Source organism: Colletotrichum karsti (genome assembly GCF_011947395.1).
Source record: "Colletotrichum karsti strain CkLH20 chromosome Unknown Scaffold3, whole genome shotgun sequence".
NCBI classification, from domain to species: domain Eukaryota; kingdom Fungi; phylum Ascomycota; class Sordariomycetes; order Glomerellales; family Glomerellaceae; genus Colletotrichum; species Colletotrichum karsti.
The window spans coordinates 1,273,671-1,299,510 of record NW_024065903.1 but is presented as its reverse complement, the minus strand read 5'-3'; the positions used below and the strand labels follow the sequence as shown (position 1 = coordinate 1,299,510).

The 25,840-nt window shown below is 56.0% G+C and overlaps 3 protein-coding genes across 3 annotated transcripts; 1 reads left to right on the top strand and 2 right to left on the bottom strand.

Annotated features, from left to right (window-relative positions):
- Positions 1-1,956: 1,956 nt before the first annotated feature.
- Positions 1,957-4,095, bottom strand: CkaCkLH20_01442 (uncharacterized protein; the record flags this gene model as incomplete). Its single annotated transcript, XM_038884161.1, has 3 exons — positions 1,957-2,716; positions 2,823-3,194; positions 3,248-4,095. The coding sequence occupies 3 exons, from the start codon at positions 4,093-4,095 to the stop codon at positions 1,957-1,959; spliced, it is 1,980 nt and encodes a 659-aa protein (XP_038750753.1).
- Positions 4,096-22,148: 18,053 nt separating this feature from the next.
- Positions 22,149-24,178, bottom strand: CkaCkLH20_01441 (ring finger protein; the record flags this gene model as incomplete). Its single annotated transcript, XM_038884160.1, has 2 exons — positions 22,149-23,557; positions 23,608-24,178. The coding sequence occupies 2 exons, from the start codon at positions 24,176-24,178 to the stop codon at positions 22,149-22,151; spliced, it is 1,980 nt and encodes a 659-aa protein (XP_038750752.1).
- Positions 24,179-25,058: 880 nt separating this feature from the next.
- CkaCkLH20_01440 (pap2 domain protein) lies at positions 25,059-25,812 on the top strand (the record flags this gene model as incomplete). Its single annotated transcript, XM_038884159.1, has 2 exons — positions 25,059-25,112; positions 25,174-25,812. 2 exons carry the CDS (start codon positions 25,059-25,061, stop codon positions 25,810-25,812), a joined length of 693 nt encoding a protein of 230 aa, XP_038750751.1.
- Between the last annotated feature and the right edge of the window lie 28 nt (positions 25,813-25,840).

Genomic DNA, 25,840 nt, shown 5'->3' with positions numbered 1-25,840 from the left:
ACGGAAAAGTCGCCAGGTGGGGCCAAAGCCCGTGAAGGATTCATCACCTCTACGCCGAACACTGGTTGGTTGATTAGCTGGTAATCTTCCGAACAGCAAATCCGTCGTCCTCTCCTCCCATGCAAGGGAAGACGAGAGAGGCAGATGGCAGATGGCAGATGGCAGATGATCGTCGCAAAGCCCACCTTTTCCCTCCTCCCGTCCCACACCCCGCCCGCCGTCGGCGCCGCCCACATGGTCTTGACCTTCCCACCGTTCCAATAGTCTGGTCGGGCTAAGGTAGCGTTCGTTGCTGGCGGCGTCCGCCAACACCAACGCCAACGCCAACGGCAAGGGTTAGGTGAGCTGAGGTTACGTTGTGAGATGCGAGGTGGTGAGATGGGCATGTGGTGGGGAACTTGGGAACCAACGGCGGGAATTGGCAAACGCCCGATGGAGCGGTAATCCAGCCTGCCTGCTTGTTGGCACGCACTTGACCAAAGGGAGACGGACAGTTTGTGTAGAGGGAGAAGTCGGTCAGACACAATGGAATGACAAAAGTACCACCACCACTCGCCCTCCCTCGTGTGTGTGCGTGTGTACCAACAGACACACACGATATGATAATAAATAGAAGCCCGTGTTCCGTTCCCGTATCCGACGGAGCCCACCCCGTTCACGTACAACACGATCGTCGGTGCCTGTCCTACTACTAATACGAGCTCTTCCTCCCCCGTCTCCATTCGGGAGGGGAAAGGCGGGAAATGCGATGTGGGTTTGGATGCTAGCTGGATTTCCATTGATTTGCGCATTTTCTGCTTCGCTTTCTTTTCCTGTCTTTTTGACTAGCTAAACCCATTCCTTCTCTCTTCACCTCCATCCGTTGCATCTTTCTGACACACACACTCTCAAATCTCCTTCTCTCGCGGAAAAAAAAACACAAAAAACCTTCACCGATCCGATATCCCTAGATTTGCGCACACAAATGGTCGCACACACATTGGTGTGGACGTCGAACCAAATAAGACAAGCCGAGCCAAACCAACCAGCAGCCAACGAAGCCAACAAACACCGCCCACACCCTTTCCGTCTCTTCACCGCCGCTCAGAGTTACCGACCGCTTGGGTCTCGTCCCGAACAAATCAGCCGAACTCTCTCCCTCGCCCACCCTTGGCGCTCGGGTGGGGGAAACTCAACCGCAACGGCGGGATGAGGCTCTTAGCCAAGAGCCGTCTCAAACCGGACGTCATCCCATCCTTCAGGCTGAACATCCCCCCTCATCCTCACCTCTCTTCCTTTTCTCAACAACACAAAAAAGCCGCCAATTCCAGGATCAAGGTTCGCCACTTGCAGACCACAATGCCTTTGATTGCCTTCCTTGCCAGATATCCGGCGCTCGTACCCAAGTATAAAGGAAAGAATACCATACAAATCGTTAGAATAACCCGCCCACCCAAATGTCGCAGCACGGGCCCGGAGCCGGTGATAGAAGCGTCCGGCCGGAGCGTCCGACGTCAATGCTATCCTCCGTGTGGTATCGAAATGCCCAGCCACCAGACAATGCCCGTCTCTTGACGCCGATCTCGACCATCTCGTTGCTGCGCCTACCCAATTATGCTCGGGTCCGGTCTGTCATGAAACATAAGAAAAAAACCCTGGCCGATGCCGAGCTGAACTGCTGTGAACGACAGCGTCATGAGGTAGATCCTCCACAGTGTTTCGACATGGCCCAAGAACTGAAACCTCTCGTCGACTCAAAAGATATCTCAAAATCAAATCCAAACCGCAATCGCTCTTCTGGCCTCGAATCGAAGGTATAGTGGTACATGCCCAGGGCTGATGTGCCGGGTAGGATACAGCTTCGGCCCAAAGTTCTGCTCCCCTCGGCTTGGTCATCGTCACCCCTGGACTTATTATTGTTCCTCCATGGTGGAAGACCCGTGGCGTAACCCGGCCGCCAAACGATTATTCGCGCAGTTAATTATTGTTCCACGAGTAGTGGTTCATGCCATCGAAGGAACCCCGGTGTGCGCTGCTGTATGATGCGGGAGCCGGAGGGGCGGGAGCGTGCTCCTGCTTGGGAGCCGGCGCGGAACCCCCGCTGGCATACTGGTCGGCAAAGTATGGTCTACCCTCGCTGCTGGTGTAGGCAGCTGTTGAGGCGGGCTCGCCAGCTGTCGTTGTCCAAGAGCTCGAAGGAGGGTAGTAGTCCCGAGGGGGGCCCGGGTGCGAGACACTTGGCTCCTGCTTGTAGGCAGGCGGTGGGATTTCGCTGGCGTTACTGCCAACGGCACCGTACGAGGATCCGTACCGGTACTCGGGAGAGGACTCGTTGTTGACGAGAGATGCGGTGCTGTGGATCGAAGGCTGGCTGGCGTGCCTTGGGCTCTTGGTCGGCCTCGGGTTGTCGACGTATCTTGGCACGTTGAGCGCATTGTCCGAGCTCGCCATCGCGGTCGCGGACACGGAAAGGGGTGGGGGAGCGGTGGTGCTCTGCACGTATGCGTATTGAGTCCTGATGGGAGGTTGCTGCTGCTCGTTTGCCACCAACGAGAGCTGGACTGGTGGCATCGACGATTGGAGCGGCATGTCCTGGGGCTCAGCGCTGAAGCTGGTTCCGCCGGCCAGAGGAACCTTGTGGTAAGGGTCTCCTGCCATGCTGGTCGCGGGATAACCTCCCGAACCTGCTGGGGGTAGTTGTGACATGGGGTTTGGAGAACTCCAGTTGGGATAAGAGCTGGATCCGGTCAGCAAAATTCTCTCTAGTCTTCGTCGCAGGAACCGTGTTCGTTCCATCAAGTGATGGAAGGGGAAACGGAAAACGAGTGGGCAAGGTTGCTTACTTTGATCTCATGGCTCCCATAGGGGCTCCCGGCATCTTGGGGCCTCCTGCGTTGAAAGTGAACGCGGAACGAGGCATCTGCAAGTCCAGTCCTCTTGCTTTGGCCTCTTGCGGCTTGACTGCCAACGGTCCTGCCACAATGCCCAATCCAGTCTCTACCAAAGCCTGGCCTCTCGAGCCAGCGCTGGAACCCAAGAGAGGAATTTCCTTCCTAGCCTGGAAGTTGCGAGGGCTGCGGCCACGCACCACGATAGGGGCGGTTGTCGATTCGGTCAGAATGACCTTGTTTCCGTTGGCCAACGTGGCAACAACCTTTAGGTGAAGCACAAAGTGCTGCTGGAGCTCCTTCCTTCTGCCGTTGTTCGCCGTAGCGCTGCCATCAAATTAGTCAAAGGCCTTTATTAAAAGTGCACGGGGAATACTCACATTCTGAATTGCAAGCGGCGCCAGCCGATGGGGTACACGGCGTACTCTCCATCGGCGTCCGTGCCATCTTCCTGAAAAGGAATCAAGGGGAGCGATGCCGGTTCCTGATCGGGGCCCTGGGTGACCTCGGGAGAGTTGGGTGGGGGTGTCTTCCAGGGAATGACGATGAGACGGACCGGGTGGCCGTCGACCGACTCGATCGCGGAGATGGTCACTTCGGTGTTGCTTACGGGGACCGTCTCGCCGGTCTCGGTGACCACAGAGAGCTGGCCACGAGGAGTGATGAGGGAACCGCTGATTTGAAAGAGGTTTCGTCGGTAGCATGTAAGTTCGGGTTGAAGAATGGTGCCGTCGTTGGTGTTGGTAGGCATTTCGGAGAGGAAGAACATGCCGTGCAGCTGGGCGGACAGCTCCAGCTGCTGCATGCGACCATGCTGGTCGAGAATGGTGTGCTTGTCCTGGACCCTCTTGAACGACAGCAGCTTGTGGTCGTGGTTTACCGTCAACTTGGATCCATCGTCCCTCAGATCCTGGACAATCTCCTGGTAGGGAGGCTGCTCGGTCTGAGAGTACGGCCTCTTCAGGTTGGGAAAGCTGTGGTGGGAGGTCAAGCTGGGATGCGCGTGTCTGTCGTACGCATCAGACTCGTCCTGAGGGTAGCGACCGTAAGGGTAGGACCCGTGGTCTACGCTGGGGTGATGGCTTCTCGGGCGTCCCGCGTGTGGGGAGTTGGCGGAATGGCCTCCGAGGCCGGAATCCAGGCTGTTGTTGAATCGAGACGACATTTGGACAGGACTTCCATAGTTGGACCAAAGACTGGAATGCGCCGGCTCTTTCAACTCTGCCATGACGGGATATGTGACCGTGGTTGACATTAGAGCATGCCCTTCTGGAGCGCCGCAGTCCTGTCCCAGACCCAAGCGCGCCTCTCTTCGACAAAAGATGTGTAGTTCCTTGCTGGCGGGAGATCAACAAGGCGAGCGATGTTGCTGTTAGTCGTGAAGACCAAGGACAAGCCGCGGAGGATGGGCGATGTGGTCGGCTTTTTGGTCCGTTGTCGAGGAGTGATGGGCGAGGACTCGAGAAGGTGCAGGAGATGCAGAGGTGAAGTTGAGGTTCAACGGACGATGGTCATGTTTAAGGTTGCAGGGACAGATGTATACTTGTATATACGATGAATGGAGTGGATGGGTAGCAGGAGGGACGGTAGATGTTGGAGGGGGTGTCTGATGAAAATCTTCGGCACTGTCCTGGGGTGGATACTGGCTGGGGGGCAGGGCTGGGGGAGGCCAGCCAAGGTCGAGTTTGTATCGAGTCGAGTCGATGCGAGTCGGGTCGAGGAGGGGGGAAGAGGACGACTCGAGTATCCGTACACTACCTACGGCAGACGGGAGCTCGATGTCTTGATGGGAATATTCCTAGGTAAGGTATGCTGGTACGCACCACAACGCACCGACTTGTCGACTTACGTGTGCGTGTTTCTGTGTGTGTCTCTTCTTCAGCGGCAGAAACCAGCGAGACCACGACCGCGAGAGGTCACTAGTACAACGTAACGGCGGGTGCTTGGTCGACGACGGTCAGTGCATGCAACCATACTGGGAAGGAGAAGGGGAGCAGCGGGCGATCTGGTGAGCGGAAGAACAAGGCACGCAATGGAGCTACAACGATGGGGGTATGGATGCGCCCTGCAGAGCGGCGACCAGGTTTAGGGAAATACCCTTCTTAGAAGGCGGCGTTATGGGGAAGGGGGGGACTGCGAGGAGACAAGTCGTGCTAAGGACGAGGGGCGGCACTGAAACGGCTTGATAAGAACAAGAGCAAACGAGCACAGCTCAGGATACAAGGTCTGGGTATTTCGATAGCTGATGCGGTAGTTTCTGGGTTATGAAATTGCATATATCGACACTCACAGTCGAGCGGGTGAATAGGACGTGGCTCTGGGGTGTAGAAAGGCGCATATCTCATGCTCATTCGTCGACGCCATACTGAGAAACTCTCTGCTTGCACGCACGAGGCATCTCTACATAATAATGAACAAACAAACGTACACTGTCATGCTAAACATAGGCATCATAGAGAAGACTCAGCACACGGGTCGAGTAGCCCCAGTCGGACACACGTACTCACTATTCACTTTGCGCTCTCACATTCTCTCTCACTTCGCACACACACACACACACTCACACACTCATAGAAGGCACCCCCGCTTCTGCCGAACGGCGCGAACGAGTCCCTTGCACAAACTGGCATCGCTAGCAGCAAGAGACATGGAAGAGAGTTGACGGCAAGCCTTCAGGGTTGGCACTACTGACCCTGGTGAGCAGGGTGGCATGTGCGGTAGGTAGCTCCGTCGAGATGGAGGGACGGAGAAGAACCTGGCATGGATCGTACGGAGGCACGGGGGGCCATCTCTTGAGGAGAAATCGCAGGCTGGAAAGACTCCAAATCCCCTCGTGCTGGCCAATAGATGACCCATGGCCAGAGGACCAGGGGTCGAAGAGGGGGGTAGGCCGATGAGGAAGACTAGACAGAGAATCCTCCGACGGCTCTCGTAGGCCACGGGCCCGCAAATTTTCTAGAAGGCCGTTGGGCAGAGACGCCGATGAAGGGCAGAAAAGGGAAAGGCGTGTGGACTAGGGGGTGTGGGAGAGGAAGAGGAGCCTGAGGAGGAGGAGGAGACTCGAGAGGAGGGGGGGAGAGAATCGGTTCACGAGATTGCTGGAGGCCAGGGGCCGCCGAGTGAACTCGCTTGGGACACACATCCATTTCGACCATCCCTGCCCGGATATGGTGGAGTGGGCAGGCAATATTAGGAGAGGGTTAATATAATAGACACAGGCGCCTGACTGAGGCCTTTGCTGGCTGGCGAGCCGGTCAGAGGTCAGACAGAAGGCAATGTGTCTCTATTTTAGAAGCTGCACTCGCCGAAGAACGGCGAAGGAGGGGTGAGGGTGATGCGTGGTGGGAGGGGCGTTTGACGGGGAAAAGCAAGGCTGGCAACGGCGGCGCGGTTCGTTCAAGCATTAAGGCGTGGTCGCGGGCTTGGTTGTCTTGTTTTTCGGGCTCTGCCGTCAAATGTCATGACTCTCTGATGGAGACCACGCGCGATAGCAAGCGTATGCCGGTTGACGAGTCGGTCGCGACAACAGGAGAGAGAGATTCTGCAACCTTTGTCAGAGAGAGAAAGAAGGCAAGAAGAGATGGATAACCCCTCACTGGTCATGGGGATCGGGGTGTGGATGGAGAAGAGGGAAACAGAATGCAAAAGGGACCTGAGGTGCCTGTATCCTGTCATGAGGCACGAGGAGTCCCGTCTTCAACCTGGGAAGGGAAGGTAATAGAGTCGGTCGGTCGGTCAAGATGGCTTGGTATCCGGCAAGGTATGGAATATGCGCTCTCACGACTCGCGACTCGCGATGCTGGTGCTGGCGGTTGCATCTTTCAAGGCCTCACTGCGCATGATTAGACTCATATGGAGATCCGTTATGACTTACATACATGGGCGCTAGTGACCTTATGGGCCAGACGCAATCTCCTGGCTCCTCCTTTCCCCCTTCGTGTCCCGACTGTTGCGCGGATTGTGTTACTGTTGACGACAAGTGAGGGTTCAAGGTTGAACGTCGTCTGCTGTTCCTGGAGACAAGACCGGCCTCTATTGATGATCTGTGCTCAGTACGAAAGACAAGACAATAAAAAAAACCCCGACAGGAGTGGCAGTGTGCGAATGTGGCGAGGCAAGCAAGGCAAGCCTCAGGGAATATCCGTAGCGAGACAGACGCATTAGATGGAGACGGGAGAGACATAATGTGATAGGGATGCGGACGGGGACGCAGACGCAGGCGCAGGCGCAGGAAACAGAAAAAAAACAAACGAATAAAAAATAAATAAAAAAAGGACGATGAGAGGCACAAATGCGGAGGCGTCCAGGCATGTTCGTTGGAGGAGTTCCTGAAAGGGGAAGCTAACAGTCTGTGCCCGCACCCGGACCAGGGGTCCGCAAAAGGCGCAGGGTAAGAGGGCCGGTCCTCATCATGGCAGTTGATGGGCCGGACTTTGTGACGGTCCACGGCCCACAGCCCACAAGTGCCACACCGGCGGGGGGAGGGGGGGAGGGCACCGGGGGGGCAAGAGGGGAGGGCCGCAACCTGAGTGGACAGTCAGGACAGGTACGTACCTGACCTTAAGAACAGGGAAGGAAAGAACAGTGGAGGTCAAGACGGGAGGCAGGAAAGAGCCCGGGATTGGTCACTGCCCAGTGGATGGAAGGGAAGGCACACTTCAGTGCATTTCCATCAAAGTACCTTCCCTCACTAAACCTCAGTAAAGCACCTCACCTACTATGTACCGTGCCTCTTCCCATCTTCCCTCCGTGGTTCCGCCGCCGCGCCCGCGCATCTAACGGACAGCTGGAGATAGATGCCAGGTGCTGATGTGCTACGATACGCTCGCTACTGAGTACAGCTTCGTAGATTCACGGCACGCAACCCACACGAAAGTCGAGGTGCCGCGTCCGGAATCCCACGAACCAGTCGCAACGCTTCTCTGGCATCGTGCTGGCGCGGCGCAGCCAAGGCCCCCAAGCAGGGTATCCGGTACCTCTAAGCAGCTCTGCATCGACCTTCCTTCCATCTCCATCACCTCCATGGCCCCATACGGATACAGGTCCCATGTTCAACGACGGGTCTTGATATTCGCTACCTTCCTAACCTTGGACCTTGTGTGCGCAGAACAATATCCGACATTGCTCCTCGATTGCTGTTGACATCTGCTTCGGCGGTTTCTTTCCTGTCGAGTTCTTCTGCGGAAGGTGGTGAGCTCTGAGCTGTGTGCTTGGACGTCTCCAGGCCCTCTTCCCTCCGAACCGAAGAAAGGGGTTCCCGGAAACACGACGATTAAAAAAAGAAGAGGCATCCCATCTCATCATACAACAGTTGGAGAAACACGGATCCTTGGCGGTGGTAGATGCCGCGAAGCTGACCGTGCCTTACCGCTTACCGAGCAGAGGACCTTACATGACGGTCCTGCGCAATTGGGGCACAGGAGAGGGACGAGACGGGACGATGCGAGACTGCCGCTACCTCACACAAGCAGCCTGGATAAAGCCGCCTCTTGTGAATATACGTACACAAAAGAGGCTGCCAAACACTCAAAGGTAGGCCAGTCAGCATTGTCCTGGTTCTTCTGACATGAGAGCAGTCTCGCGACGCAATTGGACCCGGGGGACTGTAGCATCGGCTCCCGAGTGAAGCTCCAAGGTCGAGGTCCGAGTCGAGGAGTCGAGGTGTCGAGGTCCTCCTTGTGGACGCCAGCGTTGTAGCACAGGAGCAACAAGCAGTGGCAGCAGACGCAAGCCGCAGAGGTAGGAGGAGTGGCGGCACGAGTTAAGGTAGGCCATCCCGGCTTCCTATTCGCAGGCCTCTGGACGGGTGTGCAAGGTACGTGAACTACTCCATGTACCGACATGGGATGAGCAGATGGTGGTGGGAGTTGGAGTTGACGGGTGACGGCGTGACGGGTGACGGCGGGCGACTTCGACACTCTACGCTACCTCACCACGCCTCTGCCTTGCCTTGCCTTGCCTTGCCTCGCCCTACGGCGAGCCGTGTAGTGCGCCTGCTAGCACGGCATCAACGGCGGTGCCCTCGAGGTGGACCTCGGCCGTTGAAAAGGTCTTGGAGCTGGTCTTGAGCCGTGCCTTGTCTTGGAAGCGCCCTACCATTCGTTATTCGGCCTGGCTTTTGGATGCTGGGGGCGAGGCAAAGGGAAGGGATCACGGCCGGGTGCATGCAGTAGATAGTAGCTGCAGGACGTTAGCTGCAGAAGCTTGGGGCCACGGCTGCAGCGGCGGCCGAAAATGGCTGTTGAAAAGCGTCAGAGGGCCTGGTAAGCCTGGGTCTGGCCGAAGCGGTGGCCACATGGGCCAAGCGACTGACTGAGTCCTGAGTCCCGAATGCCTCGAGTCCGGCCGAGCAGTATCATCATCATCATCATCATCATCATCAGATGCACACCTGCTGGGTATGCCGAGGGATGGGCAGCAGGTCGACCGATGCGACTGCCTGCATGGAGATATGGAAAGGCGAAAGCTGCTCTTGGTGTGTGTGTGTGTGTGTGTGTGCGCGTGTTGTGCCGCCGCCTCCCGAGATGCGATCGGAGCGTAGTCCGGATAACGTGAGGGGAGGATTCGGCGGTGGACGAAAGCGGACACGAGAGACCCGGGTCGGCTTACGTACTCGAGCGGATATATTGAATTGAAGTGTATTAATTGATTCGGTTGATATGCAAGTTACCTTGCAGGCGCAGGCGCAGGCTCAGGCTGGGAGATAATTGAGGGTCTGGTGAGGTAAAGGCGTCCCGATTCCCGCGCGGCGGACCCATGGTTGCTTTACAGAGCGTTAATGAGTTACGGAGTAGAGATTGGCAACTATCGATAACAAATTTCCTGTTCCAAGGAATTAGCTATTAACAGTCGGGCCTTTGGACAAAGTAAGGCAGCTTTACCTTGCAGCGCGCGTCAGTCGACCGACAAGGAACAAACGACAAACGTCGGGGAAGACGAGCCGTGGGTTTCTCCCCAATGCCTACCGTTGACAGGCGAATGCGACTTGCACAACAGAGGTATAAACGAGCAAGTCAGAAGCATACCCAGAGAGTCGAATGATCAGAAGGGGAAAACCACACATCTACTTAGGCTAATGGCGTCGTCATGAGCAAGGTCAAGGTCAAGGTCTGAACAGACGGAACGTGTCCGGAGCAAGCACGGCCTGCAGGACAGAAGGGGCAAGAGCAAGAGCAAGAGCCACCTGAGTTCAGAGGGTAAAAGTGCAAGTGCCATCCATCCGTCAGGAAATGTGCAGGAATGATAGCGACAAGAACAAGAAGAGCAAGAGCTTTCGAGGGAAGGTGAGAAAGGTATCTGATGACACCTGCTGCTTTCCGAGACAGACTTTCCCAGTCGGCCATGTGCTTTTGTGAGATAAGGTAGGCGAGGTGGGTTGCTCTTGCTGTTGTTGTTTCTTTTCCACCTGCTCGTTCTTGCTCTTTCTCACACTCTGTCTTGCCTTGCAGTTCCAATATGATACCTTGCCTCTGGTACCTAGCAGTCATTATCGGGTCGGGTAGGTATCGGGTTGTCGGGGTAAAGAACGGACCAGGAATGGAGGCACCGCCCCGGCGGCCGGAGGAAGACACTGGACTGGACGGGACGGACCCAAGTTTCCAAGTTCTGTTTCCCATTCCGGGGCATTGTTGATGGCATTCCCCGTCCACTTCCACGATGCCACCCGACACCACACTCGAACCTCACCGACCCTTACCCAGTGGTGGAGGGCAGGGCCAGGACAGGCCACAGGCCACAGGCCACAAACAGGGCAGGTCGCCATGCGTGCGTCTCCGTCTCCAGGGCAGAGGCCAAGTTTCCGTCTTCCATGTCGAATTCCCACCCGTGGCGAGGATTTCCAGCGCCTAATCCAGCGGTCCCCAACGACTCCAGCAGCGCTTCGAAGCCCATGTTCAGGGCCTAGGGGTATGGTATGTGCAGTCAAGTGTGTCGCTGGAGAAATACAGTGTCCCCTCACAGTGTGCGGAGCCAGCGTTGACCGGTACCGACTAATTGAAAACTCAAAATTATGCCAGGCAGGGTTAGCCAGGCTAAGATGCCTCAGGAGCCAGGGCTCTGATTCAATCCCGTCGTCAAGCCAGCCACTCAGCATTTGTTTTGCCCGGCTCCACCTCCCACTTTCTCCTGCTCCTCCAACTAATTCTGCCCAGGCAGGTACGTCTCTTTTTAAATCGCGACTTACCTAAGATAATACTTTAGTACTATGGTGGTATGGGTAAGTAAAACCTCCTAGATAGGTATCGTGGAGAACGGAGACCCGCTCTAGGCTCTGGATTATTCCTTTACTGGCTGGATTTTCGCTTGTGAGCGATGTATTCTCCATGCGAGCTTAGGCCAACGATACTCGACAGGGTGGTTTTACTTTGGCCTGATACCGCAGTATTCCCTCCACTACCTACCTTCACGGCACATGGTTACGGGCCCCTCCATCGTCGACGGGACAAGAGGTCAATGTCCTTCTTTCTGGCATCTCCCCGTCGTCGTCACTTCTGCAGTCCATCCCATGTCAGTCCATTTTGACCCGGAGCCCACCACGGCGTGGCTCACGGTCCATGCCCACCTCATGGCTCGTGCTCTCAGACATTCAAGAGACATTTCATGATCCGCCATGATCCTGTTCTCGTTGCGGGCTTTGTCGTGGTTGTGGATGAGGGTTGTCGTCGACGTCCAATACAGTCCACTCGTGCTTGTCCACTTGCACGTTTTTTTGGCCCAAAGTTCTTACTCCAAGGTTGTCGTCGACCCGCCCACTTTACCGCTGGATCTTCTTTCGCGGCGGGAGCTGGAGGTATGTGGTACATTCCAGTGCCTGCCTTCCTGACCTTGCCTTGTGATCACGGCTTTTCTGACTTTTGCGCCGCTCGTGCTGCAGTAGGTATCCAGACTTTCAACCTGCGCAACTACGTCCTTCCCTGCCTACCTAAGTAAGGTATGCCGACATACATGCTCATACATGGCACTATTGGCAGAGAAAGATACTGAAGCGAGCCATCTCCACCTCCTCTCTGTCTGCTTCTCTGTCCTCATCGTCTCTTCTCTTGGTAATACCTAGGTAGGCTGCTGAGGAAATGTTTCCCTGATCTCTTCCCGTCACTCGCAAAGTACCTCAATATCCACTCAGGAGCTGTCTCCGACCTCCATCCCCTCTGCCCCCTCCCATTAACCAACCCCCCCGTTGACCGGGACTATCTACATCGACATCGACATCGACATCGACATCATGGCCATAGCGAGGACCGAGGACCCTGGACCGGTACGCAGACCCCCAGTTGCCCGTAATCCTCGTTCATTGGAACACAAGCCAGGCCCGGCGGCGGTCACCTCATCGCGGGCACATCACCGTCACCTTCTCCACGTCCCCCACAACGCCTCTTCCATAGAGGATCGGGGGTACGAAGTACCTCCTTACCTTACTTCGCACAAACGCCATTGTTTCCTTCTCAGGTACGCCGTCACCTCTGTTTGGTCCGCCCCAAAAACAAAGTTTATCGCGACTCTCGCCAGCGCCGTTGCATCCGGCTCCTTCTTCCCTAGCTCCTTAACACCTTCCCTGCACTTTCGTTTTGGCAACAGTTTCTGTACAGAGCAATCCTGCTAATTCTTACCACAGAGACCAGAGGACGCAGCCCAAGGCGCCAAAGGGACACCTCCGTCAACCGCAATCAAGCTTACCCTCAAACATTGGAGGTATCCGTACTTCGTACATCGCCTTGCCTTGCCGTCCCATGCTTGCTTACACTAGTCTTGTCTTGCCTTGCCTTACACAAACCTTAAGGAAGCTTACCCGTTGGCTTGAGCTACTTGCTTTGCCGCAGCAACGACAACCCTCACCCTCATCCCGTGTGAGGCCCTCCTCGCCTTCAACCTGCTTGGTCTGTTCATCCTTCATCCTTGCGGGATGCCGTTCTTTCGCCTCAACTCATCCCACAGGCTCTCGCTATCCTCAACTGTTCGACTTGGGCCCCCGGCGCACGAGCAAAATGACAGGCCCCTCACGCGCGCCTTGACGACTGACAGTACCTGACAGCAGGTGTCAGTCTGTGTGGACACTGCTCGTCTATGGCCGTTGAGCTACGCATGCAAGTGACAGCGCTAATAGACGCACTGTCGACTAGTACGACACGAGAACCACGTCAAATTCAGACCACCTTGCTTTCGCAGACCGCACCGCACCTCCAAGAAAGCCGTTCGATGGACCATCCATACGGATACTTTGTGCGGCACTCGGCCAAACACCTCCTTCCCGCAATAGACATCCGCGACTACTCAGAGCCGAGGGCCTAGATCTCTGACAAGAAGAGCCTTCGGATTATCCGGCCGGGATGGATGACATAGACCTCTCTCTCACGTCGACCGATGCTTTTCCCGATACCGAGCACAACGCAGCCGGTGGGCAATTCCCATGCGGGTCGAGAAACGTGCGTGCGCTTTAATCAATCAACCGCCTTGCTTCGGGGTATCACACCGGTCCGGAAAGCAAACACGTCTCAAATCTCCGCTACCGAAGAGTCCACCGGAAGACGGGCATGCAATGACGACGACCACCTTCAACATGCCGGACACCTTTGCGGAACGCTCCATCGGGCTCCCGCTAATTGCTTGTCGTACGAGTCCCCTCTGCTGGAGTCGTGTTTGACGGGCAGTCCCCAGCGGCGCGGCTACCAGGTCGATCACAGTTGCTCGAGTACCGCCACTACGGGAGCGTCTACGGAGACGTTGGACACCACCGAACTCTACCTTACCTTGCCGTGTGAACGCTACCCTAAATTACCGCTGCCAACCAACTATGTACGATTACCCGCCCGCCCACCTACAGAATTCAGGGTTTGCCCGACGCTGAGCTCTACTTTCTTCGTCTTGATTTCTTTCATCATCAGAAAACCTTTTTCCCTGGTTTCGCCGGCCTAGAACTTCGTCCACGCTCCACGGGCCGCGCCTGGAACTGGCCTCGATCTGGCGCTATTCTTGACGCGCCTCAACTAAAGAGCGTCTCCGTCGTGGTCGCAGACTTCGTCACAGACCAGCGTTCGCAGCGGAAGCATCCCTTGCTGGATGTAACGCTCCGGGGGGCCCAAAGGGGGCTCACGGCGAATTTCTGTGAGATCGCGCGGGCACGGGGCCCGTCACCTTTCTCGTCGACGCGGATTCCTTGTGCAGATGGGCTTGCCGCCTGCCTGTCGGAGAAGCCCCGGTCCCTGTCGGTCCACCCTGGAGCCCCTAACGGCCCTCACGGGCCCTGTCACGCCTTGCTCCTGTGGCTGCCCCATGCCTCTTTGATTGGCTTCACGAGGGACATTTCGAACTTCTGCCGACCGTCGCCCAGATTTCTCGTCATCTTTCCCTGGTGGAGATGCCCATTGAATGGGGGGAAGCACGGCACTCGATGGGAGACTGTTTCAACCCTCCCCGATCAAGTACTGATTTGGTGTTGGTCTGTGTTTCGAGATCGAAACACTTGACAGGGCTTGACTGGGCTGTGTAGGCATGGGAAACACGAACTTACATCAGATAAACAGCCATGCCATCAACAGCCTCAATCAACCACTCGGCCATCACCGGCCTCTGAATCGCTCCCTGCCGTTAAGGGGCATTCACGAGTTAGGCCAGCAATTCGTGAACATTTCGCCAGGTCTCTGTTATTTTCACACACGGGGTCGATGTTTCCAGGAAGCCACAAGTTGCAGCTCATGTTTGTGGACTGCAGGCCGAGATTATCACTTTTCTTGCCCATGGTCATAATCGGTCGTCTAAGAGCTATATGTTCTTGGTGTTATACCCCTCCAACTGGGAATGGGACCCCCCTTGACATTCAGGCTCCGCGAGGCACATGGACACGATCACAACGCTCGCAGACTTGCACTAGCCTGTTGAACAAAACGTGCTTTCATTACTTATGATGTTCACAACTGGCGCGGCTTCAGCACAACCACAACCACTCGCGGCAGCCTTGGAAGAGTCATGACTAGCTGGATTTCCTGGTACTCCGACCTTCTCTGCTGGGCATTGAAACATTTTGCGCCGCCATGAGGCATAAGACGTTGGTCCCAGGCGATCGGCTCTTCACATGATGGATTTCATATTGCAACCCAACGCATCAAGAATCCCAAGGCCATCAATTCTCCGAGTTGGGTCGCTCCAACAGCATGGAGCCTGGAGACGACGACCAACAAGCCACTGCCATGGGATTCCGCTGGATCGACAAAGTGCACCTCGAAGGACACAGACCCAGGGGCGGCGGGGGAAGAAATGAGCAGTTCAAGGGCCCATGGTCCATATCTCGCGGCAGTCGGCTCTTGGTGCCATTGCTAGACGACATACACGCCATCTCACCGAGTTCCCACCCAAACAAGCAAGAAACAAATTCAGGGGACTCAGGGGAGAATGGGGACGGGACACGAGAATGGCGCAAGACTCCCTGATTCTCTCGGCCAAGCATCTCGTCCGGACCTTGTCATGGTCGCAAACCGTCTTTACCGAAGAGGGCCGCCCCCTGCTCGGTTGTCCACACTTCTCCGCCCCTGAACGAATTAATCTGGCCTCCACTATTATCTAAGCCTTTTCCAGCCACGTTTCCGGCACAGCAGGCTCCTTTGGGACACTGATCCTCGTCCTCGTCAGGAACCTGCTGCTCAATTGAGAAACGCATCCTTTGCTTTTCCCATCTCCCGAAATTCACGCCCTCGCGAGACCCCAAAGGACGTTGCCGGTCGTTTCGTTGTCGGCAGCCTTGCTGGATTGGTCGGCGGTTTTGAGGTCAATCGTGACCCCCTGGCGCAGCCCATGCCCTTGACTGGTTCATCTTCAAGTGATGGGCCGATGGACGAAGGTTGTCATTGTTGAGTCAGCACGGCCGCCGCGGCCCTGGCGCTGATCGCCCCGGCAAGTAGCAGCGGCCCCTTACCTTCAACTGACAGCGCCGTTGACTCGCAGGTCCGTCGTTGGAGGCGCACTGACGGGCGCAAGCCGCCGCACGTGTGGGCTTGTTGAGAAAGTTTAGTTCATCGTCAATCGTCTGTTAGGTTGCGCGTTTTGATTCAAGGGACTGCTTGCTGCCCTACCCGAGGCGCCTGCCGGTGGCTTTGGACGAACTCGACAGGCGCGAAAGGGACATCCTTCGAGGCGCGTCGCATGGCCTGCCCTGCTTCCTGGAGACGCGCCGCGCCCAGCACGCTGCATGTTCGACTGGGTGGCATATGAGAAGGTAGACAAAGTCACGACGGTCTCATACAGGAAATGGTCGGCTACCGAGTGGCTATCAAGCTAACGAGCCACGATCGTACCGAGGCGACGCGGCAGGCGGATATCTGAAGTTAAAGATCTTGTGGCGCGCAAGCCGGCTTGCAGTCCAGACTTGGCGCCGATGCTCTCATACAACGGTCTGAGCGCAGGTCACCGACCGATTGACCACACCAGCATTTTGCAGTCATTCTGCCGATGAACATTCCAAATCGGCGTCAGGTTCCGAAGGTCAGCTAGGGTTGTCATCGGTCAACAAATGATCAAGACGATCGCAAAGGCGCCCAAGGCCTAGAGGAGCACAAAACCCGAACAACATACGCAGGCCCCAGACTAGTATCGTCTGCAGAAGACGATGTCTGGCCGGACGACCACAGGATACTCTTCAAGCACCCGCAGGGGTTTTGTACTGGAGCGCTTGCTGCATTGGTTGTGTTTTGATGTCCTTCCATCTGCCGGGGGGAGGGGTTGAACCCTGCCGCAGAGTCCAGACCTCTGAAAGTCGCCCAAGAATGACCTCATGTGTCGATCGAAGCCTTTGGGGGGCAAAGCGCGCGAAGGCCTCATGCGTCGCTGTATCGAAGGACGAGGCAGACGAGACGGCGGTTATCTCACGAAACCATCCATCATGAGAAGAATGTGCCGTCTTTGCACAGCCACTCATATATGGCAAAGATGGTGGAGTTCCAGCCTCAGAAAATGACGACCATCGATGCTGCAGTATCACCCGAAATTACCTACGTTCGCACCACAGGGACACAAGCATGAAAAGGAAACTCGGCCGAAGACGGTCGCAATGCCCTTGTTTCCCGACTTAGAAACATATGCAAGTTTTTAATGGCTGTCGATATGTGGCGGTGCAGCCCTATCTTTTTTTGCGAACCCGGCTCCAGACCACAACATTTGGGAAAAGTCATTGGCTGTGATTCGATTCAATCTCCGTGGTTTTCGTCAAGGAGTACTCTGTACGGGCCCGCGACCATATTGACGCGTACGAGAGTCATTTCCAAATGAGGATGTCTCTGAATCAACGTCCATGCGCGAACGAACAATTAATGGCGGATATTGGCCAATGGACTCCATTCATTGGCCATCTATCAACGATATGCTGTTGCACTTGTGGTGCGCAATGCTGAAGATTCCCAACGCCGACGGCGACGCATTCCTTTCCTGGCGCAGGAAACAAACAACCGAATTGTTTCTTCAACTGGGTCCACGTCAAATGTCTGTACCCCGCAATACGGACATTTCAATCCACAACTTAACAGCTCTGTACCCGGCGCCCACCTTTTTCCCGCTAGCATCATCTCGTTTTACACGATTCCGAGATGAGTTTGTTTTTGCGAAAGCTCGAGACTCGAGGAAGTCTTTGTTTCTCAGTCCCGCTCATTGCTTGTTTCTTCGTTCCGACGCCGTCGTTCCCCGGTTGTGGACCAGGACTGGACCTAGGGGGGTGGACGGAGAACTTGGCCGGCACCGCGATCCCCTCTCCCGTTGAATGACCTCGATTTAGCCTGGAAGGGCCGAATCCAACGCCTGCCATTTTCCCGATCAATCTCCTCAGCCAATTGGTGTTTTGGACTCAACTCGACCTGCATAACTTCTGGGGGGAGAACAAGTTAACGGCGAAAACAAAGTGCGGCTGCTTCTGATCGTGGCGTTCTTAGCGTATGCCAGTCTCCACTTGAGCGGTTCCCACGCTGCCCTACCGGCCTGTCTTGACTTCCGTCCTTCAATTTGGGCTTGAACGGTCAATTGTCGAGCGATATCCAAGGACAGGCATCTAGCGAGAGGGACCAGAGCCTATCATTGACGACGCTAGGCTCTGTTCCCCGTGCGACTGCAGCGACGCCAGTACTCGCAACCGACTTCTGGCGAAGGGGCATCGGTACGCGATGCTCTGGAGCTGCCCAGTAGACGCTTGACCCGATTCGAAAGGGGCCCCAGCAGTGATGCTGCAATAACATCGATGTTAAGTCTAGGAAATCTCAAGCTATGCCTACGCGAGACATTCCACGGCCGCCAATACTCCCGAATCTCTCCTGAAGGATAGAGGCAGGAAATTCCATTGCGGTTAGCCAAAGCAGTGGATATCGTGGCCTGAATCGCGAAGACGGCGGGCAACCGCCGCCCTCCGGGTCCGGGACTCCACGCGGAAGAGGATTCACCGGCGAGAGAGCTGTGTTGTGCCTGGAGCTACCAGCTACTGATGCTGCTGCCACCGTTACTCTAGGCCGTTCATCCACCCCAAAGCCCTGCGTGCGACGTTCCGCAGGCACATACCTAGCTGACGTCGCAGAATCCACGGCCGCAACTACACGACGTTGCTTCGACAGTCGCTAGACGAGTGACAGGAGAGGCACCCTTCATCACGTTACGGGAACTGTGAGATGGAGACATGGTCAAGTCCCGTCTCGAGATCGGAGACACCCAGATTCCATCAGCTGAGTGTCCCGGTTGACAGCAGTGCTGCGAAGCAGCTCAGCACCCCAGGTATGATGACAAGTGACAGACAGCACTGACATGGCACACATGGCAACGAATTCGCCTCTTTGCCGCCTCCTTATCAGGGAACTGAGGACGAACTGGGCAGTTATGTCGCCTTCTACGTCGCCATCGCTGTCGTCCATCCGGGGCCGCCACCATCGGGTTGGCGCCCCCCTGTGTCTATCAATCTCTAGATCCAGACGGCGTGCTCCTCCCCGCCTCGATCGCAATGTCCGTCCGTCGTCCGTGTCTTCGGCGGAGGCGTTTTTGAAGAAGCGATGCCATGACGAAGGAACGGCAGGAGGGGCGCCGCCGGATGCCAGTCTCCAGAGAAGCTCTTCGTACGATTATGATGATCGGGCCTCAACCTCTCATGCCAGGACGACTCGCGCGAATGTCTGAGCAAGGTACTCTTGAAACCCTCTCCCCCTCCTCCGCTCGCCAGAGTAGTATTGAATCGCAAGATTCTTCCGAAGCAAAAGTGGAGCTAGAGTCGCAAGGACAAGAAACCTTTTTTTCGGCTCCTCGCCCCTTGGCTGCAATGGCTGGCAGAAGTCAGTAGTGGTGCACTGGGTGGGATGGAGACTGTATTCCCATCTTCTTTCCGTGTTCGATATCTGTCCACAGCATGATGAAATGGGCAGTACGACGTCGTCATCAAGCGTGTCCGTTCCTATTTTCTCCTGTCTCCAGCTTCACCTCCGTATCTGTCCACTCTTGGCTGCACTCCACTACTCTTCAGCAAAACGCAAAAAGCGTCTAGACGAGCAAGCCCGTCGTGGAAGATTACAACGTGGGTTTCTTTCCTCGCTGGCCACATATAACTCACGGCACTTGGACCCCTTATTCTCCACTCCCGTCGCTGTCGTGTCGCCCTGGCCTCGATCCCCATCCGGTTCAGACTTCCCCGAGTCCGTGATCCATGAGCTAGCCAGTCCAGCCAGGCCTGCGGAGGGTCGGTCGTCAAAAGGGAAGGACGCAGAGGGTAAGGGCTAAGGCTGGAAAGGAGCATCACCGCGAGCAGTGCCGTAAAGCCCGGAGATCTCGGGCCACATGTGATCGAGACTCTCGATATCTCCTCCTCTTGTTAACGTACGGTTTCTGCCTTTTGACGTTACGTAGGTAGCAACGACAGCGGACAAACTTCTTCAGCGATACGACATACGACGGCGTGGACAAGGCGGAGGCAAAAGCCGCGACAATGGGCGATGGGATTATCGCTGCTACCGCTACCTCTACACGCCACAGCTCAAGTCCATGAACAAGACGTCCACCTTCTTCGCGGAGTGGAGGGTGTCTGCTCGGGTTGCAGGCGTAGCGGCGATCAGAGCTTGACGGGCGGTACTTTTCTGACCCAGCTCTCTCCCCACGTCCCTACACGTTGCTATCCGCCGCCGTACTGCAACTTCCTTTCGATTCCCTGTCTTAAGCGACACGGTGACTTTTTGGGGCCTTGGATCTTGAGGCGTTTAAACTTGAAATGTTTCTTCCTCGGTGCTATAACAAATCACACATCACGCCCCCTCCCCCCTCTCCTCCTCAGACTCTTTCCACACGCCCCCCTAAATCCCCTTATTTCTGCAACGAGGTGAACAGTATACTGTAGCGAACTGTGTAGTGAGCAGTGCCCTACGTGCTTCTTCTTCGGATTATTTTTCTCGTCTTTTCTTTTTTCAGGCGCCGGGTTGCCACGCCTTCGGTGGTCCGCCGCCCCGTTGATGTACTGCATATCTCCCTCCCCCCGCCCGTCGTGGTCCCTTCGTTCCCCGTTTCGCGGGTGATTCGAGGTGCAAGAAGGGCCCGATATGCAGTCTGTGTGTTCTCATACGCGCAATCGTAACGCTTTCCTTGGGCCCAGCAGAGGCTGTCAGTCTTTTGAAACCGGCGAGGCGACGGAAAGTCTCCTCCGCATCCAGCCAGACGGGCTTCATTCCGTTACTAACAAGGTCTGTTGAATGGGGCATCTTTCAAAGAGGCTGGAGAGCTGGTGGCCTCGTCCGCTTCGACGATGCTGACGGGTTTTATCCTGCCGGCTTTTCACGTTTCTCCTGTCAGGGTCTGCCTCTTGGCCCGCCGCTCGCCGCTCGTCGATATTAGTCGCGAGAATGAGAACCAGAAGCAGCTCAAGGTACGACTTATCAATATACGCGCACACAAGCAGCAGCAGCAGCAGCGATGACTCCCGCGCGCGTGCCCTTTCAGGGTGGTGGTGGTGGTGGTGACCGGCAGCCCTGCGCTACGTTGCTCTTGACCCTCCTTCCCCCTTACCCCCGGCGGAGGTAGTAGCCGTTCAAGTTCACCACCCTTGGGCAAGGTCCTCCTCTAGGGGGGTGGGTGGGATCCTCCGGCCGCGACCTTACTCGCTGCTCTGTTAAGACTCTTGGATTAATAACTCCCCTCGGCGATGGGGGGGGCTTTCTTTGCGTATATATCCGGAGCAGATTCATGTATAATGTGAATGTGCTGTATATGTGATGGGGGAAAAGGGGGCCGGCTGGGAAACCGTGGTGGTAAGGGGTCCTGGGAGGGTTTTGACTGCTCCAGTGTCTGTAAGTGCAGAAATGTGTGTGAGAGACATGTCAAAAGAGACGGGAAGGGGTTGAAGCCGTAGACTTAGCTATTGGATTGAGTTCAACAATGCGTTGGGCGGTTCTGATCATTCTTAACCCCGGGCCTGTTGAAGACGTTAGCCGTAGAATGACTCACATAAGACGGGAGAATACATTCAAGAGATACTAGGCACGAACGTGGGCGACGATTGAGTTCTTCGTGGCTTTCCTTCATAGCACCTTTCCGAATCGTTTCTCTGTCACATCTACCCTCTGCCTCATCGTACAACCGAATCTGTGAATATGCTTTCTCATCACTTCCACTCCCCTCGAGAACAACATCCTTTCCCATATTCACCCTCTCGATCCAAGGGGCCATGCTCCTTCTCATCTCCCCCTGGCATCGAGAGCCAGCCACCACTGCCGTCGTCGAATCCAGTGACAATAGAAGGGTCCGGACAAGGAAGAGTATCGAATTTGCCACGGTTGCGGTATATTACACCGACAAGTCTCTTAAGGACAACGATTCGAATGTCTTTTTGGTCCGACATTTCGGGGAGGGGCGAGGCGGCTTTTTTTGCTTTCTGTCAAACCGGTGGTTTGATCTCCGAACCGAGATGATTTGGGACAGGGTTTGGACGGCCACAAATCGTGATCGATCGGTTCGGGATGGGAGAAATTTGTCCGTTTGGATGGGGCCATGGGTTCGTTGATATTGGCAAGTCTGGATGGTTGGGCTGTTGATGTCCAATCTTCCTGACCGGATGTCTTCCGTCGGAAAGGGGTTTTGGACGGCGGATTGGGTTGGGTGGTTGTACACAACACATCTCCCATCATCACGATGCAGTGTGCGACACGAAGTACGTACGTGATCAAAATTACAATTCATGATTCGCTATGGTGTGAATGCTCACGCTTCTGATATCGATGCCAGAATCTGTCTAACTCTCCTGAATGAGGTATGTGCAACAAAAGCCCGCCCTTTCCTCCCGTGTCGTTAAGGCGTCAATCAGGCCCAGTCGTCATCGCTGTCCTCCTCGTCCGCCAGCGCCATCTGTACGAAATTCCGTATCCAAGCCTCGTGCTGGGGGTCGAGCTCGCCCTCGCCGATAGGTCCTCCTGCTGCTGCTGCAGCGCCGTTTCCTCCGTTTCCACCTCCTCCGACAGGCACTCGCGGCGCCTGATTCTGGTTCTGGTTCCTTTGTTGGTTCTGTCGACGACCACCCCGAGCATCCGCGCCTCTGTTTCCTCGCCCACGACCGCCTCGCGGCTGGTATCCTCCTCGTCGAGCCGCCGGCGGAGCTGGGGCTATCGGCGCAGCGGGAGGGACGGGACCGTGACCTATTCCTGCGGCAGCTCCTCCTCGACCACCACGAGGAGCCGGATCGGCACCTATGCGCAGGACGAGCGGTCCCTCCCGAGCAACGCCGCCCGCCGGAGGGCGCGGCGCCTGTGCGCCCTCGTTCTCGTCTGCTTCTGATTCGGTATCGTCGGGCTCTTCGATCTCAGGAACGAGGTCCACGATCTCGACGGGCTGGGCCAGCGGCACCGGCCGCATACCGCCAGCAAACCCGACATCGACGTCGTCGCCATCGCCACCTTCGAGCTCCCACAACCGCATATAGCACGACGTGAACTTGCCGTTGGGCTGTTCGTTGAAATGGGCGTAGGGGTTCCTCGGGTCGAGCCAGGCCGAACAAAGGTAGCAAAAGTGCGAGGCGCAGCGGAAGCAGATCATGTGGTTGCAGCCGTGAGTCTTCTGCGCCGGCACGCCACACGTCGGGCACGGCGTCGTGTGGAGGTTGATGTAGTCGATCGAGGCCTGCTCCTCGGTTGATATCTCGCCCTTGTCGCGCTTGGGAGTGCAGCGGTAGAACTCGCCGTGCCACGACTGAAAACAGCGGCTGCAGAAGGCGAAGCCGCAGTCTTCGCAGATGGCTAGGAGGTCTCCGATGTCGAAGTTGTTCTTCTTCGACTTTGCCTTGCCGTCCGCACCGGTCTCGCCTTCTTCGTCCGTGTCCTCGTCCGAACTCTCAACCTCCTCCAAACCCTCTGGTTTCTTGTGCTTCTTCGATCTCGCGGCCCCGTTACACCATGATCGAGGGCAGTAGATGGTGTTCTTGTCCGACTCTAGTTCGTTCTTGTATTTGAGCGTCACGTAGCGCGTCACTGTTTCTTGGGAAAGACCCATCTGCAGCAGTTCACTGGGGCTGATGGCAGTTTTGACCTTCCGCTTCTTCGTCTTGCCGGAGGCGGTTCGCGTCTCTGCGCGTTCTTTGGCACAGTTGGGAGCTAAGCAGCGGACGGTTGCGAGGTCTCCCTCCGTGATGGCATTATCGTAAAATTCCTGCAAGCACTGGGTACAGAATATGTGCCCGCAATCGAGCATCTTGTGGCACATTGAGCCTTTTTTGGGATCTGTCCAGGTGTCAGCGCAAGCAAACGTTTGCCTTCGTAGATATGCTCACCCAAGCACACGCCGCAGTCGAAGGTTTCCTTTTCAAACGCAACGCGGGCAGCCTCGATATCGTAGTCCAAGATGGCAATCTTGTGCAGAGGATCAATCTCCAGCGCGCCACTTCCGTCCACCATCCCGAACACCTCGTCCGAGGCCTGCTGCACATGGTCGATATATGTGAACGCAACCATATCCCTGCCCATCTCCTCCCACAACCGCGGGCCATCATCTTCCAGTCTTTTGGTGGCATCTTTCGAAAGCCATGGTGGCGATGTGCTTATGCTAACACTCGGCGGCTTCTCAGAGGGATAGCCCTTGGGCAAAGATATGCGCACGGCGACGGACGGCAGGTGGGACAGTTCGTGAGAGTCTACCCGGGGGTCGACGCCGGGGAGCTGGGCGGCGACAGGGACGTCTGCATTGGAAGCAGCCGGAAACGTGACCGTCACGGGTTTCGCGGGGTGGACTGGTAGCTGGATGGTGAAGCAAAAAGGGGTATTATCGTCAGGTTCGATCTCGGGGAAGATGGCCTGGAGAGAGCTGAGCTCGTCGTGGCGCGGGTCGTCGCTGTCGGCGTCCATAGTTGCTACCTGTCGAAGATGCTGGATATCATACTTTTCGACGGGAGGCGATGCGAATTCAGAATGGAGGAGGAGCTGCAATAGTATTGGAGAGGTGCGGGAGTCTGCTCAAGCTCGGCGCTCCACACAAATCAGCGATAAGCACCGCGAGATATTTGAACGGAAGGCAAGTGGCGAGCGAGGTCGGGCAAGGATTTGGTATTATTGAGATCAAAGAAGACGGTCGCGGAATCCGCGAGAAGAGCGACTGGCTATAAAATGCTCATGTTCAAAAAAAGGCAGCTGTCGTAGTCGTATGTGTTTGAGTCGCGGGTTCTGCAGGAAGCGCAAGCCCGACACAGAAAACGGCTGACCGATTTGTTAATCAAATGATGACTCTTTGCCGCACTGCATCGCGGGGCAAAGGGGAGAAGAAAAAAAATGGAGGGGGGTTTTCCTTCTGGAACTTCGCCGAGTGACAAACCGAACTGAAAGGGTCCAGGCCAAGGCAGCCACAAGCCACACACAAAGCCTCACTAGCGGGGCAGACAGCTCCCGATTGGCTCGAGCTCGGAGCTATGCAACCTGACGTATTATGCAAATACGGAGAAGGAAAATGGACATGCGGGTGCAGGTGCAAGTGCAAGTGGCAGGTGCAGCAAGCCAGCGCAACGGCCAGCACTTTGACATTTCAAGAGTGCTGTGCACCACGAATCCGCGACGTACGCTCTAACTCTACCAGCCCCTGGGCCGAGTCGGAATTTTCTCCTACCTCACGTCCAACAACCCTCTATTGAGGCACATGGAGTTTTCAAACTGAGCTTTTAAGAAGTCCAAATATCCGGAGAAAGACCCTCGAAGATAGCTCAGTCGTGGCTGGAAGATTCGCCGAGCTGAAATCATGGACCAAGACACCAGGCCTCTGGCCTCTCTTTCCCTCACACATGTCTACTATGTGAGTTACAGCTTCCTGTACCTCATTCTTCCACAGAATACTGACCGAATGTCTTCTTCAGGACCCCGAAGACCCTCTCTCCTTCCTCTGCGCATGGCTTGCCCTGCTCCCGCAAGCCCTCTGCATCGTCTACGCGACTCTGATATGGTCGACCCGCGAGGTCGAGATCGCCCTCATGTTCGCCGGCCAGCTCGGATGCGAAGCCCTGAACTTCGCCCTCAAGCGCCTGATCAAGGAAGAGCGGCCCCGCCGTATTCACGGCAAGGGCTACGGCATGCCGAGCTCCCACGCACAGTTCGTCGCCTACTGGTCCGTCTTCCTCGTCCTGTTCCTGCTCGTCAGGCATAGGCCGTCCCCTGCGCGGAGACACCACCGGCCGTATTCGCTCGTCGAGCGCGTCGTCGTCAGCGTTGCGGCTCTGGTGATTGCGGCCTCCGTTGCGTGGAGCCGCGTGTACCTTGATTACCACACGGTGAGGCAGGTCTTGGTCGGATGTCTTGCCGGTGCGGTGAGCGCTGTGGGCTGGTTCATGGTCACGGCCTTCGCTAGGGATTTTGGATTGTTGGCTTGGGGCCTGCAACTACCCATTGCGCGACTTTTCAGGTTCCGGGATCTGGTGGTTGAAGAGGATCCGTGCCAGGCTGGATGGGACAAGTGGGAAGAGAGGAGAGTGGAGAGTGAGAAACGGAAGAGTAAATAATTAGTCCAAGACCAAGTGATAAATATTT